This window comes from Dryas octopetala, chromosome 6 (genome assembly GCF_963921425.1).
Source record: "Dryas octopetala chromosome 6, drDryOcto1.1, whole genome shotgun sequence".
In the NCBI taxonomy this organism is placed as follows: Eukaryota; Viridiplantae; Streptophyta; class Magnoliopsida; order Rosales; family Rosaceae; genus Dryas; species Dryas octopetala.
In genome coordinates this window covers 14,380,621-14,392,410 of record NC_141371.1, presented here as the reverse complement: position 1 = coordinate 14,392,410, position 11,790 = coordinate 14,380,621, and the positions used below count along the sequence as shown (strand labels likewise).

The following is an 11,790-nucleotide window of genomic DNA, read 5'->3' as shown; positions in this document are numbered from 1 at the left end:
GCGAATCATAACATCGACGCCGGATCGGGTCTAGGCAAACCCAAGCGCCCTCGCCGGCGATCCGCCAATTCCGGCGACGATGAGGTGTCGGACCGGTTGGGTTCTTCTCGCCTCTTCCTCCTCTATCTATCCATGACCTTCTATTTCCCATAAAACCCATAGAAACCCAAATGCAGCCCAAAGTCCAATCATCATCTCCGGCGGTGACTTCGAGATTCCGATGACGTCGCAGCCGCTTTCCACTTCCAGAAGCTTCCTCTCAACGTGGTGAGTGTGATGGTGGTCTCTAATTCTCCAACTGACCACCGTGGATTGCGAATCGACGTCGAGAAGGTCCGAGACTTACCGCCGCCGTTGTCGGCGATTCCGGCAGCATATTGAAATGGTTCTGGTCTCATTCTTCTCCCCTTGACAGTCTCTCTCTACTGGTATACAAATTTAGGTTCAATTGCATTGAATTTCAAAAGCCCTAATTTGAAAACTCTAATTTGAAATTGATTTGTGAATCTGTTTGTGAAATGTATAGTTTGTGAATCTGTTTTAATTGAATTTGTTATTAATCGGATAGAAATGTGAGTTTTGTAATTGATTTATAAGAATATACAAATTTACTTCATTTATTGATTAAACAGTTTCAATTCGTAAAACAGTTTCAGTTCGTGAAACATGAGTTTTAAATAAATTTTGAATGAAATTGTGGTCTTGAAATATGATGAAACAGATCGAGGCAGTGGCGACTGTCGTGTACTCGTCGCGTGTGAGATGATCGGACGACGTTGTCTAGGGTTTCAGTTTCACTAAATTCAATTTCACTGAATTCAGTTTCAGTGCATTCAGTGATTGAATTTGAATTTAATGAATGCACTGAAACTAAATTCACTGAAATTGAATTCAGACTGAAACTGAATTTAGTCTCTAGTGAAACACTGAATTGATATAATTGTTATTTTTTGTCAAGTAAAGGTGTAATTATTATTATTATTTTTCGTACAAAATAATGGTGTAATTATTTTTTTTATTCTAATTAATAATAACGTAAAATTATATTTTTTTCGTGTAACTAAATTTCTAAAATTCAGTTTCACTGATCCACGCCAGCACGCGTCAGAGAGCGTCAGCTCACGCGTCAGAGTGCGTCAGCGCGCGCGTCAGAGAGTTTCTAGATAGGTGGGGGTTTAGGAAAACTTTTTGGTTGGTTTAGGGGGTTTAAAATTACCCTCTATTTAGAAAATTCAGTTTAAATACTAAATGGGAAACTATTTTTAATAAAACTACTAATAGCAATATTTTTTTAGTTAGATACCAAACAAGATTTCATTTGGGGCTAAAAATCTGGTTTGAAGCAAAGATTTCTTGTATTGTCCACTAATTGCTCTGTTGTGTGATTTTTTTGTTCCATATATAGTTGTGTGACTTGTGTCTACTCCAAAATCACAATTATGACTGTAAATATGGAGTTCATAACTATTTAGGGTTTATACGGGTTTAAGGCTTAGGTATATGCTTACGGGTTGAAGTACTACAATTTAGAGATTAAACCCTAAAGTCTAAACCTTAACAACTGTGACTATGCCCTACAACTAATGTAATAAACTCTAACAGTACGTTGTACCTTAGTCAAAAATTGTGATTGTTATATAGTCACAACTGAGTTTGTAAATAAAAAAAATATTTAGCTGATCGATCAACAAACGTATCGATTAATCTATAGAACGACATTTTTTGTTAAGCTTAAAATGGGTATTGAAACTAAAATAACATAAAGCTTTAGTAGTTAAAATAAATAAATAAAAAACATTGTAATTTGGTGCTTCATGGAGTCAATGAAACCCTTTATTTTTTCTTCATACAAATGCATAATAAGATAGTTAATGTTAAAAAAATCTTTATACATATTCTGATGGTAAATAAATTTTATTTTCATTTCAAAATAAATCAATTCACTCCATATTTTAAAAATCGATGAATTACCCATTTTGTCAATCGAGTGACATGCTTGCAATTTTTTTTTTCTTTTGCAGTTTTGATCCCATTTTTGACAAGGTTTATTATTCTAGATGGTGGAATCATTATTACCTGATTTTCATATCTTATCAACAATAACAAGAATGTTATTGACTGGCATACTGATTGATTTTCGGCCTTGTGAATTGATCCGCTTCAATTGTCGATCGACAATTTAAAAATAGACGGAAATGTCTTTTTTTATTGAGTCCCCCATTTTGTGTTTAGAAAATTAACATTAAATATTAAATTCTAATAATTTTTTTAAAATAACATGAAGATCATATAATATTTTAATTGGATTACCAAATTTAAATGTAGGTTTTTAGATTAGGTCACAAACATGTTGACCCTTTTGTTTTGGGCTTTTTCATCTGACATTTTTGTCCTTGAGGATTTTATATTGTCTTAAAAGTTGGCTAATGTAGTCTAATTGTATTTGTGAGCATAAAATTACAACGTTGCCCTTAATTTAATTTAGGGTATAGAAATGTGATGTAGGGTATAGAAATGAGGTGCATGATATAAATGTCGTTTAGAGTTTAGAATTAAGGTTCCGGAGCTTATGCCTTAGGGTTTAAGTCTCACTGGGAGCTAAATCCTACGTCGTTTTGCTGCGTAGCAGTCAAAAACAAACTAAATATTTTTTTATTGATTTATTTGTGATTGACCATATTTTTTTTATTGTAGTGATATGTGATATAATATTTGTGGATTATAGTACCCTTTAATATATTATTATGTTTGACTTTTCTATTAGTACTTAATCTAAAATATTATTAAATTTTAGTATTTAAACTACAAAATTATTGAAATTTGGTACCTAAAATGAACGAACTTTTTTGTGTTATGTATCTCCAATTTGGACTAATATGTGATTGGCCCTAACAAAAAGCTTTGGTACATAAGCTAGTAGTTGATTGCAATAAGTATTGCACGGTGGGGAAAAGCTAAATATTAATACTAAGAGCATGTACATCGGTAAAGGCAAGATGTAAGGCTAAATGTAAGATTTAGCTTCTTTGCTTTTAGTCAAATACACAAATTTGTACTTTGTTAGAGGCAAAAGGCAAAATTCTACGTATTTAATTTATTAAGTATATTTATATATACTCTTATAAATTAAAATTTAATAATTATATTATTGTAATTATTTTAATAAAATCTTTAATATAAATATAATATTAAATATATTTAAATATTATTATTGAAAAGGAAATACATAATATATTATTGAATATATTTAAATATATTTAACATGCCATTGGCTATTTGGCTATGCCAATTTAGTGGCAGTTGGTAAAAAAAAGTGTAACCAATTGGATATATCAAGAACGCATTGGCCAAAAAAAAAAAAAACGCATTGGCAGTTTGGCTAGCAACGGTCACAAGCATAAGCATGTGTCAGCGCCTGGGCCATGCCAAAATGTTGTGGAAGTGCAATTCATGCTTCCAATGAATGGTGTGGAAGTGCAATTCATGCTTCCGACAAATAAATGTTGTTTTTCTAATATTATGGGAGATCCCTCTTTCGATCTTTGCTTACTTCAGCCCCTTTTGGACAAAAGCAGACTTTGGAAATGGATATAGGTATAATAGGTGGGGAACAACCTATAGCCAAAAGTACAAATATGTAAAATATTATTTAGATAAACATTGTTTAGCATAGGCCAAGGCGCCAAGCAACCAATTTAATATCTTTTTTATATATTATTTACAAGGCATATTTGTTAAATGAAAGTGCTTAATTCATAAGCTTCCCTAGGCTCCTAGCTAGCATATAGTTTTAGTTTGTGGTATAAACCATTATACCAAATAGTAAATGCCTCTCCATTATGAAAAATGGAGTTACCGAGATTGGTGGGGGAGTAAAGTTGGGTTTGGAATTTTTTTTATATTTGTTTATAGAGTAGTAAATAAATTGGGAGTATCAACAGAAGTTGAACAATGGGTGATGTTTCTTAAGTTGCGTAGTAAAATATAAGTTATTATTGTTATTATTAGAAACATATAAATGAAAAGAAAAAGGAGGAAGTGTGTCACTTTGTCACTATGTGAGGCTCATAGAATAATGAAGAGAAAAACATGGAGGAACATTGGAACTAACAGAGGTAACAAGGCAAAGGCATAAATAGTCCCAACCAAATATTCCAATGCATGTCTTTTAGTGATGAATGGTATTCACAAATTTCACTTCAACCCAAGTCATAAGAACGCACGTCCTTCTTTCATTGGACATTTGGCACAACTTGTGCAGCAACAATTGCATGGTTATTGTGGTCCGGAGGTGATGGGAGTTTGGTGGGAGTTAGGCCAAAGGCTCTTAATGTACACATGGTCTTGTGACATCTCACATTGACACCCACCAAAAAGTACCACCATTTACTATAAAGTGTTAAACCCCCAAACCCCATCATCAATATAGATAAAGTCTTAAAGAGAAAGATAGTGAAAGTTGTGATGAAAATTGGATGAACCAAGTAGGACCCACTTCAGGTTCATCCACATCTTTTATTATGAAATATGAACCCATCAAGCAATTATGCTTTTGCTACAAACTTTGATATTTTTCTTCTGTAAAAGTTGCCAGTTTTGTGGGTAATCTTCGTGTCTAACCCACCTAATTCTGGTCTATTACCACCTACCTGTATTGATTAGGCTTAATTGTTAACCCACTCACCCCTTTGATGGGTTCTTATACTTCTTCTCATACTCCAAATCTGATCACATGAAGACTGTTTTCCAAGATTATATTCTCTCTCAAATCTTTTCAATCTCTTAAACTCACGACAGCTGCCCCCCACCACCCACTGTCCGTACAATTTGGTTCCATCTTACCGGTGGGTTTTCACTGTTTGTTGATGCCATAGCATTTAAGAAGCAGAGAGAGTCCCCCCCTCTACTTTCTTGAATTTTAGTTTTAATGGTGGGAATGGGATTTTAATTACCAGCAATCAAAGCTTGTCGGTTGCAGTGTTAACTTCTCTTAATTGAGGCCCCACTTGAAGAATAGCTACCCATTTGGCCAAACTAGGTAGTAGTACATTCTCAAGTTTCAACTTCCATTGGTTTATCTTTCTCTGTCAGACTCAAATGAAAAAGACAAAATAATAGCCGTCTTTTAACCCTTCTCTAATCTCATATATTATATATGCACACACTTGTATGTATATATATATATATTTGCATTCACCATTGGTTGAATTGCAACTAGTTCCTCTTTTTCTTCCCTTATTTTCATTTGATGCCAAACTCCAATTGACCCATTTGAAGGTTCACTCAACCCAATGCTTTACTTCATAATATCTTGTGTCTCCTTCATCCTTCTTTCCAAGTCCTTCACTCACAAGCCTCTACAATCATGGGAGGGTAAGCTAAAATTGCTGTCACTTGGGTTTTGGGGCGGGTTATCAAGTTTTCTTGTGTCCTGGTTCAAGAAAAGTAGGCTTGCCATAGGTTTAGTCCAATTCATCACCTTCCAATTGAAGAAGATGATGACTTTCAGTTCAAGAGTAGAAAATGTGGAGGAGAGAGAAAGTATTTCTCTCCTGGATTTGCCAGACTTGACCTTGGAATGCATTCTTGAGAGGCTTTCCCCATCTGGGTTATGCAGCATGGCAGGAGTTTGTATTTCTTTGAAGGATAGGTGTAGAAGTGATCATTTTTGGGAGAAGCATATGAAGGAGAAATGGGGTAAAGTGATTGAGGCTGCTGCTTATAGAGAATGGCCATTGCATGCAGCCTCAAGAAGTAGAAGCAGCCTCTCTGATCAAAGCAAGAAAAAAGGCCTGTTTGAGTCTCTTTTTGGTATTTGGCCTTTTTCATGGATTAGACCAAAATTAGGAAGTTGCAAAGTGAGGAGTACTTTACCAATTGATTCAGTCATGTCCTTGTATCTTTCTCTTGAAAGTGGAAAGTTCTGGTTCCCAGCTCAGGTCTATAACCGTGAGGTATTGCTGCACCTAACTATATCCATTGTTATCTCTGCTAATTTCTTACTGCATTTTTCTTGTTAAAATGTTAGTTTGTACTGTTTACTAAGATGCATAAACTGCAATCATGTTGTTCTTTTTGTTGCTGAACAATTCAATGACACTCTTATATCTTTTCCTGCAGAATGGTAATGTAGGCTTTATGCTGTCTTGTTATGATGCACAATTGAGCTATGATTCACGGACGGATACATTTCAAGCAAGGTATAGGAAGAGTAGTGGCCTTGTTTATAGATACATATATATACTTTCTTATGGTAATCTTGTTTTTTGATGTTAGGACTTAACACTGAATTTTGATGCTTGAAAAGCTTATCCTTGAAGTAGGTCCTTCTCTTGAACTGAAAATGGACTCTATATTGCAGGTATTCGCCATTTGGGCGGAGGACAATAGAGGAGAATATACCGTGGAATAGACTAAGAGCGGCTCCAGTTGATACTTCCTCACATATGCTTCATGTTTCTGATTGTTTACATGACTTAAAACCCGGTGATCATATTGAGATCCAGTGGAGAAGAAACAAAGAATTCCCTTATGGTGTGTTTCTAATTCCCACCTTCAATAAAAATGGCAATGTTAAATAGCAGTGTGGTTCAATTATTAGTAAAATTTTGGGTGTTTAATGGCTGTGTTAACTGTTTATCCACTAAAAAATAAAATATATGCTAATACTGGTTTTTTAAATTTCCATTACTTGTAGACAAATAAAGCTATAATTTGAAATTTAATGTATTATAGGTTGGTGGTATGGGGTCATTGGTCACTTCGAGTTGTGTGATGGGAATCCGAATCACTGCCGTTGTCACTACAATGGTGAGAAAACCATTTCAGTTTCTGCAATTCTCCTGAATTTTCTTTGTTTTTTGTTTATTACTGGGAAATACATACTTTTTCTTCTGTCTAAGTAAACATCAAGCATGAGATGACATTAACATCTCCATAACTCTTGGTAATTTAGGATATCTTTTATTCTCAGTAGTTTGGCACTAACTTTGGCATGTAGACATTTTCAGTATGGCATTTCTTTTCACACTGTCAACCAGTTTGGACAATTTAAATAGGTCACTTTTACTCCAAACATTAACAAAAGAACAGTGAATTCTATCTTTTCACTATGTAATCATTTGTTACTTTGTTTAACTGACTCATGATATGTTGCATTGATGTGTTGTGTTGATTATGTTGCTACTTGCTAGTATCTTCATTTACTTTGTACAAATCTATTTTCCATATGAAAATAGAAAATTGAAACACATGGATAAGTATGCAGTACCTTTATTTGTATGTATGTGTTTTTATGTCTTCTTAGTTGCTACTTTGGTGACTGACATTTTGTTTTTATTCTTTCTTTTTTCCGTTTCATCTGCACTTTGAGGTGCACTCCTGTTCTGGAAGCAAAATGGCTATGTTCATGCCCATGAATTAGTGAACTTAAACTGGATAAAACTCTAAAATCAAGATATATTGATGAGCTAAGGCTGAAACTTCCTTCTCTGTTTCTTAGGTTTGAGGGATTTAAATAGATGTATGATAAGGTTGTTTGTTATGAAAAAGTCTGAAATCTGATATATTACTAGCGATTTTCCCAAAGACATGCAATTGATCCTTGCATTTTAATGATTATTTGATCCAAAGAATTATTTCATTACCAATGAAATAGAAAATGAAAAACAAAATATCTTTTGCTACTGGAATTGTGCATTGCTGTCATTTTTCTCATATCAGCACATCACTGAGTACTTGACAAAAGATTATTGACATATCTAAACGATCTGTTTGATGCATGATTTTGTTTCCCATAATCCTTTGTGGCCCTTTAGCTGGTGAAAGGAACAGTTTGCATAGTATGCTTTTCCCTGACTGTGTTTTCTATATACCACTGAATTGTTTATAACTTATAAGTATCTCACAAAGTAGTAGTGTTGGTGACAGATATAGTAGTACTGGAGTTCAGTCAGTATACTCCGGGATCCCGATGGAGACAAATGACGATAAACAGGAAGGACCACCGGGAAGAAGGCAATGAAGCAGATGGCTTTTATGGAGGAATCCGAAAGCTTTACAATGAGGAGGAAATTGCAAGGTGGAAGAGCTTGTGGCCTACCAAAGTCCTGGAATAAACCCTTCCACTCTTACTCATGACTGCTCTGTAGTCTGTAAATAATTATTAAGCTGTGAATGAAGAGCTTATAGTCATAGAAGTCATTCTAAGAGGATCAAAATAATACTCAAGGGTTTTGTTCACACGTAGAGACCATTAACAGACGTAAATACAATTACATGTTATGAAATTTTCTAATTTACATGTTATTCATAGTCTGGTGACTAGCTTTCAGTTATTTCTTTTTGGCAAGCCTAAGGAAATATCATATATTCTGTTAGTAGAATATGGGTGTCTATTCTTCTGTATGTATTGGAAGTTTTTGGCTATTTTCTCACATGAAGGATTATACTCTTTATGCGTTTATGAACTTGCATCATGTTATCTTGTGTAGCCAAAGCCAGATTGTAGGAGTCAGCAAAGATGCATCTGTTGCAAGTTCAAATCTTATTGAGTGCAGAGGGGAGGAACCCATTTAAACATGTAAATATTTTACCTTCTAATCATCTTGTTTTCATGTGCTATACTTTTGTCTACCCCAATTTCAGTAATTTCATTGATTTTGTTATCTTTATTTTGTGCCTTGGAGAGGGGAATGGAGGTGGGTGGGAGTGGGAGTGAGAGGGTTCTGTGTCTCATATGGTCCTACGTACCCTTTCTTTTTTAGTTTTCTTTTTATAATTTTTTTTTTTAAATTCTATTAATGATTATTTTTTAAGAGAAAAGACATTTTTGCCCCCACAAATTTGTTATGTGCGGGTCACATAACCAATTTTAAACTGTATTTATGACTGAATTGACGAAAAGTTCTTAATTGGTACTTAGTAAACTAGAAGTCATTTATTTGAATACTTTGAATATTGTATCCTCAACTGAGACATGAGATAAAATTCGATGTCTTTTGCTAAATTTGGAAATGTAAATAATTATAAACCTCATTGTTAGAGAAAAAATCTCTCATAATCCCCACCCAAAATCTACATTTCTCATAACCCACAATCTTATACTTAATATTTTAACCCTCTAGTCAACTAATACCCAGCCAAGTTTGACTCCTCATCTTTTAATTTTTTAATTTTACCCCTTTTATTTTTTTTAATTTCCATAAAATTTTAATTATGTTTTTTTTTTTTAAATTCCAGTCTCTATGTTTTTACCTCATCTTTGACTCCCCATGTTTTTTTAATTTCCCATCTCTATTTTTGCGTTCTCTCTCTTCTCGTCGGCGCGTGCACCGCCATCTGGCGATGATTGTCAGCCAGACCAGTCCCACCATGCTCGCCTCTCTTCCCGCTTCCTCCCTCTGCTCTCCACTTTCCACAAAACCCAACAACATCAGCGGATCAACCTAGGCAGACCCAAGCTCCTTTGTTGGCGATCTCCATTTTCCGGCAGCATCGTAGTCGAACTTTGGCACCAATAGCTTCCTCTCTTTGCGACGAATACATTGGTACCCACCGATCATCCAACCGACCCTCGGCGGCGATGGAACGACGCCAAACAGTAGCGAAGCCTCTGCCGACAATCTCTCTTTTCCGGCAGCGCTGCAACCTAGCTCTGGCACCAATAGCTTCCTCTCTTCACACTGAGTCTCTCCATGTCATTTCCTTACTCCAATGACCACTGGGCACAGCTTTTGCGAAGCTATAAAGCTGTGGCTTCTCCACCCATTATATGGCGACTCCGGCAGCCGTTAGTCTCGACACAAGTATGGAATTGAATCTCCTAGGCGTTATATTGTTATTGGTTGTGTTTAATTGAATTAGTTTTTTAAGAAATTGAAATCCCTAATTTTGAGCCCACGGGCATTACAGAAAATTAAAAGGGTTGCCAAGCTCCAGTTGCAGTTACTCCAAATTTGATGGTTTGGGTGAAAGTGTAACTATTTTAGTGAAGGTGTAATTGTTTTTTAGTCAACGTGTAAATGCTTTTAGTCAACATGTAATTGTTTCATCACTTAATTCAGTTTCAGTAAGTGAATTCATAATTGAATTCTTCAATTTAGTGTAATTGAATTTATGAAATTTAGTTTCAGTTTAACTGAATTCTTGAAATTCAGTTTCAGTGTTTGATTTTACTTTTAGCAAAATATTGAGTTTTAGACTTTCAATAAAAATTTTAGTTTCAGAAAAAATCAGCTTCACCAAAATTCAGTTACAGTGACGTCAGCGCGCGTTAGTGCGTTAGCGTTTGTCAGGGTGCATCAGCACGTGTCAGCGTGCGTGAAAAGGATAATTTAGGATTATAAGTTATAGGGAGTTTTTAGAAAGTTTCTAAATGAGTGGGGATTTAGGCAAATTTTTTGGGTGGTTAGGGGGTTTAAAATTACTTACTAAATTTGGAAAACTAACCTAAATTGAAGTTAAATAAAGGCTTTTAACCTTTTTTTTTAATTTTTAGAAATTTGACTATGGAGTAGTGCTTGAACTCCCTCGAGAAGTGCTCGAACACCCCTTGAGCACTACTCGATCTTAATGGTAATCAAAATAGGTTAGTTTTTCAAATTTATCAAGAGTTTGCCCCCACAAATTGGTCATGTGCGGATCACGTGACTAATTTTAAACTATGGTTATGATGGAATGGACAAAAAGTCATTGACTGGTACTTAAGTAAACTAGGAGTCCTTAATTGAAACACTTTAAATGTCACATCCTCAACTGAAAAAAGGGGTAAAAATCAAGGTCTTTTGCTAAAAATTTTCCTATAGTGTAACTACAATGTTGTATTTGCAAATGCATTTAATTGTAGTTTCCAAGTGGTCGGCACTTCATCCTTAGCACTTAGTGTTGCTTTTTTTTTTTTGGGACATTACTTGGGTCACCCCTCCTCTCAAAATCATAATTTTGGTAATGTTGGCGCATGATCGGAATCGTTCACTTTTTAGATCACCTATTATAGATCATCTTTACAAAAAATCAACTTAATAAGAAATCGTTTGGTTATATAACTGTTGTTGATTAAATATAAAAAATCAACGGTTTGGTCAAAACATCACTCTTTAATTGAAAACCATCAATTTTTTCTACTTAATTGACAACAGTTATATAACCAAACGATTTTCAATTGATTTGATTTTTTACTGAGATGATCTTTAATTGGTTATCTAAAATATAAACGGTTCTGATTATACACCGGCATTGTCGAAATATAAATTTGGGGGATGAGGTGACCTTGAAATACCCCCTGGGAGTGACCCAAATATTAACTTTTTTTTTTTTGTATAAAATATAATAACCCAAACAGTTGTCATGTTGAGTAATATAATTAATGGTCTGTCACTTTTTGTTAAAATATTCAAATACAAATTTTTTTTTTTTATGAGTGCATTTTCTTTAAAATAATGATTGGCAGGTGAACAATTTCATCATTAGTCTATAATCTATATCTTGAAGAATAATATTTTGGATTCTACATTTATGTACCAAATTTGAATTTCAAATAGTATATGTGTTAGTATTTTACTTGTAATAAATAATAACTAGAATGCATTTAAGTATGAATCTATAAGACATTATCACATCATTACAGTAGTCTATCTTGAATTAAATATTATTTACACTAAACAAATACAAAGGTAACACTAATACTTGATCTTAATCCAAAAGCCGAATTGACTAGAAAACCAAAAACAACCCTACAATCGAAAAGTTATTAACGTATTTTTGTATTGGTATTCAGAAAAGTCCCTATGA

At 34.2% G+C, this 11,790-nt stretch overlaps 1 protein-coding gene across 1 annotated transcript; it reads left to right on the top strand.

The window, feature by feature from the left end:
• The first annotated feature begins 4,555 nt into the window (after positions 1–4,555).
• On the top strand, positions 4,556–8,462 carry LOC147282665 (F-box protein At2g26850-like). The gene is made up of 5 exons (XM_086246868.1): positions 4,556–5,954; positions 6,121–6,200; positions 6,362–6,534; positions 6,736–6,810; positions 7,930–8,462. The coding sequence occupies exons 1-5, from the start codon at positions 5,292–5,294 to the stop codon at positions 8,115–8,117; spliced, it is 1,179 nt and encodes a 392-aa protein (XP_086102994.1). The 5' UTR covers positions 4,556–5,291; the 3' UTR covers positions 8,118–8,462.
• Positions 8,463–11,790: the final 3,328 nt, after the last annotated feature.

What these genes read in the sequence shown, in the direction of transcription:
- LOC147282665 (XM_086246868.1), top strand. Translation starts at nt 5,292, where the DNA reads ATGCTTTACTTCATAATATCTTGTGTCTCCTTCATCCTTCTTTCCAAG. An exon ending in ACGGATACATTTCAAGCAAG is followed by an intron (nt 6,201 to 6,361) that starts GTATAGGAAGAG and finishes TCTATATTGCAG; the next exon opens with GTATTCGCCATTTGGGCGGA. An exon ending in AAACAAAGAATTCCCTTATG is followed by an intron (nt 6,535 to 6,735) that starts GTGTGTTTCTAA and finishes AATGTATTATAG; the next exon opens with GTTGGTGGTATGGGGTCATT.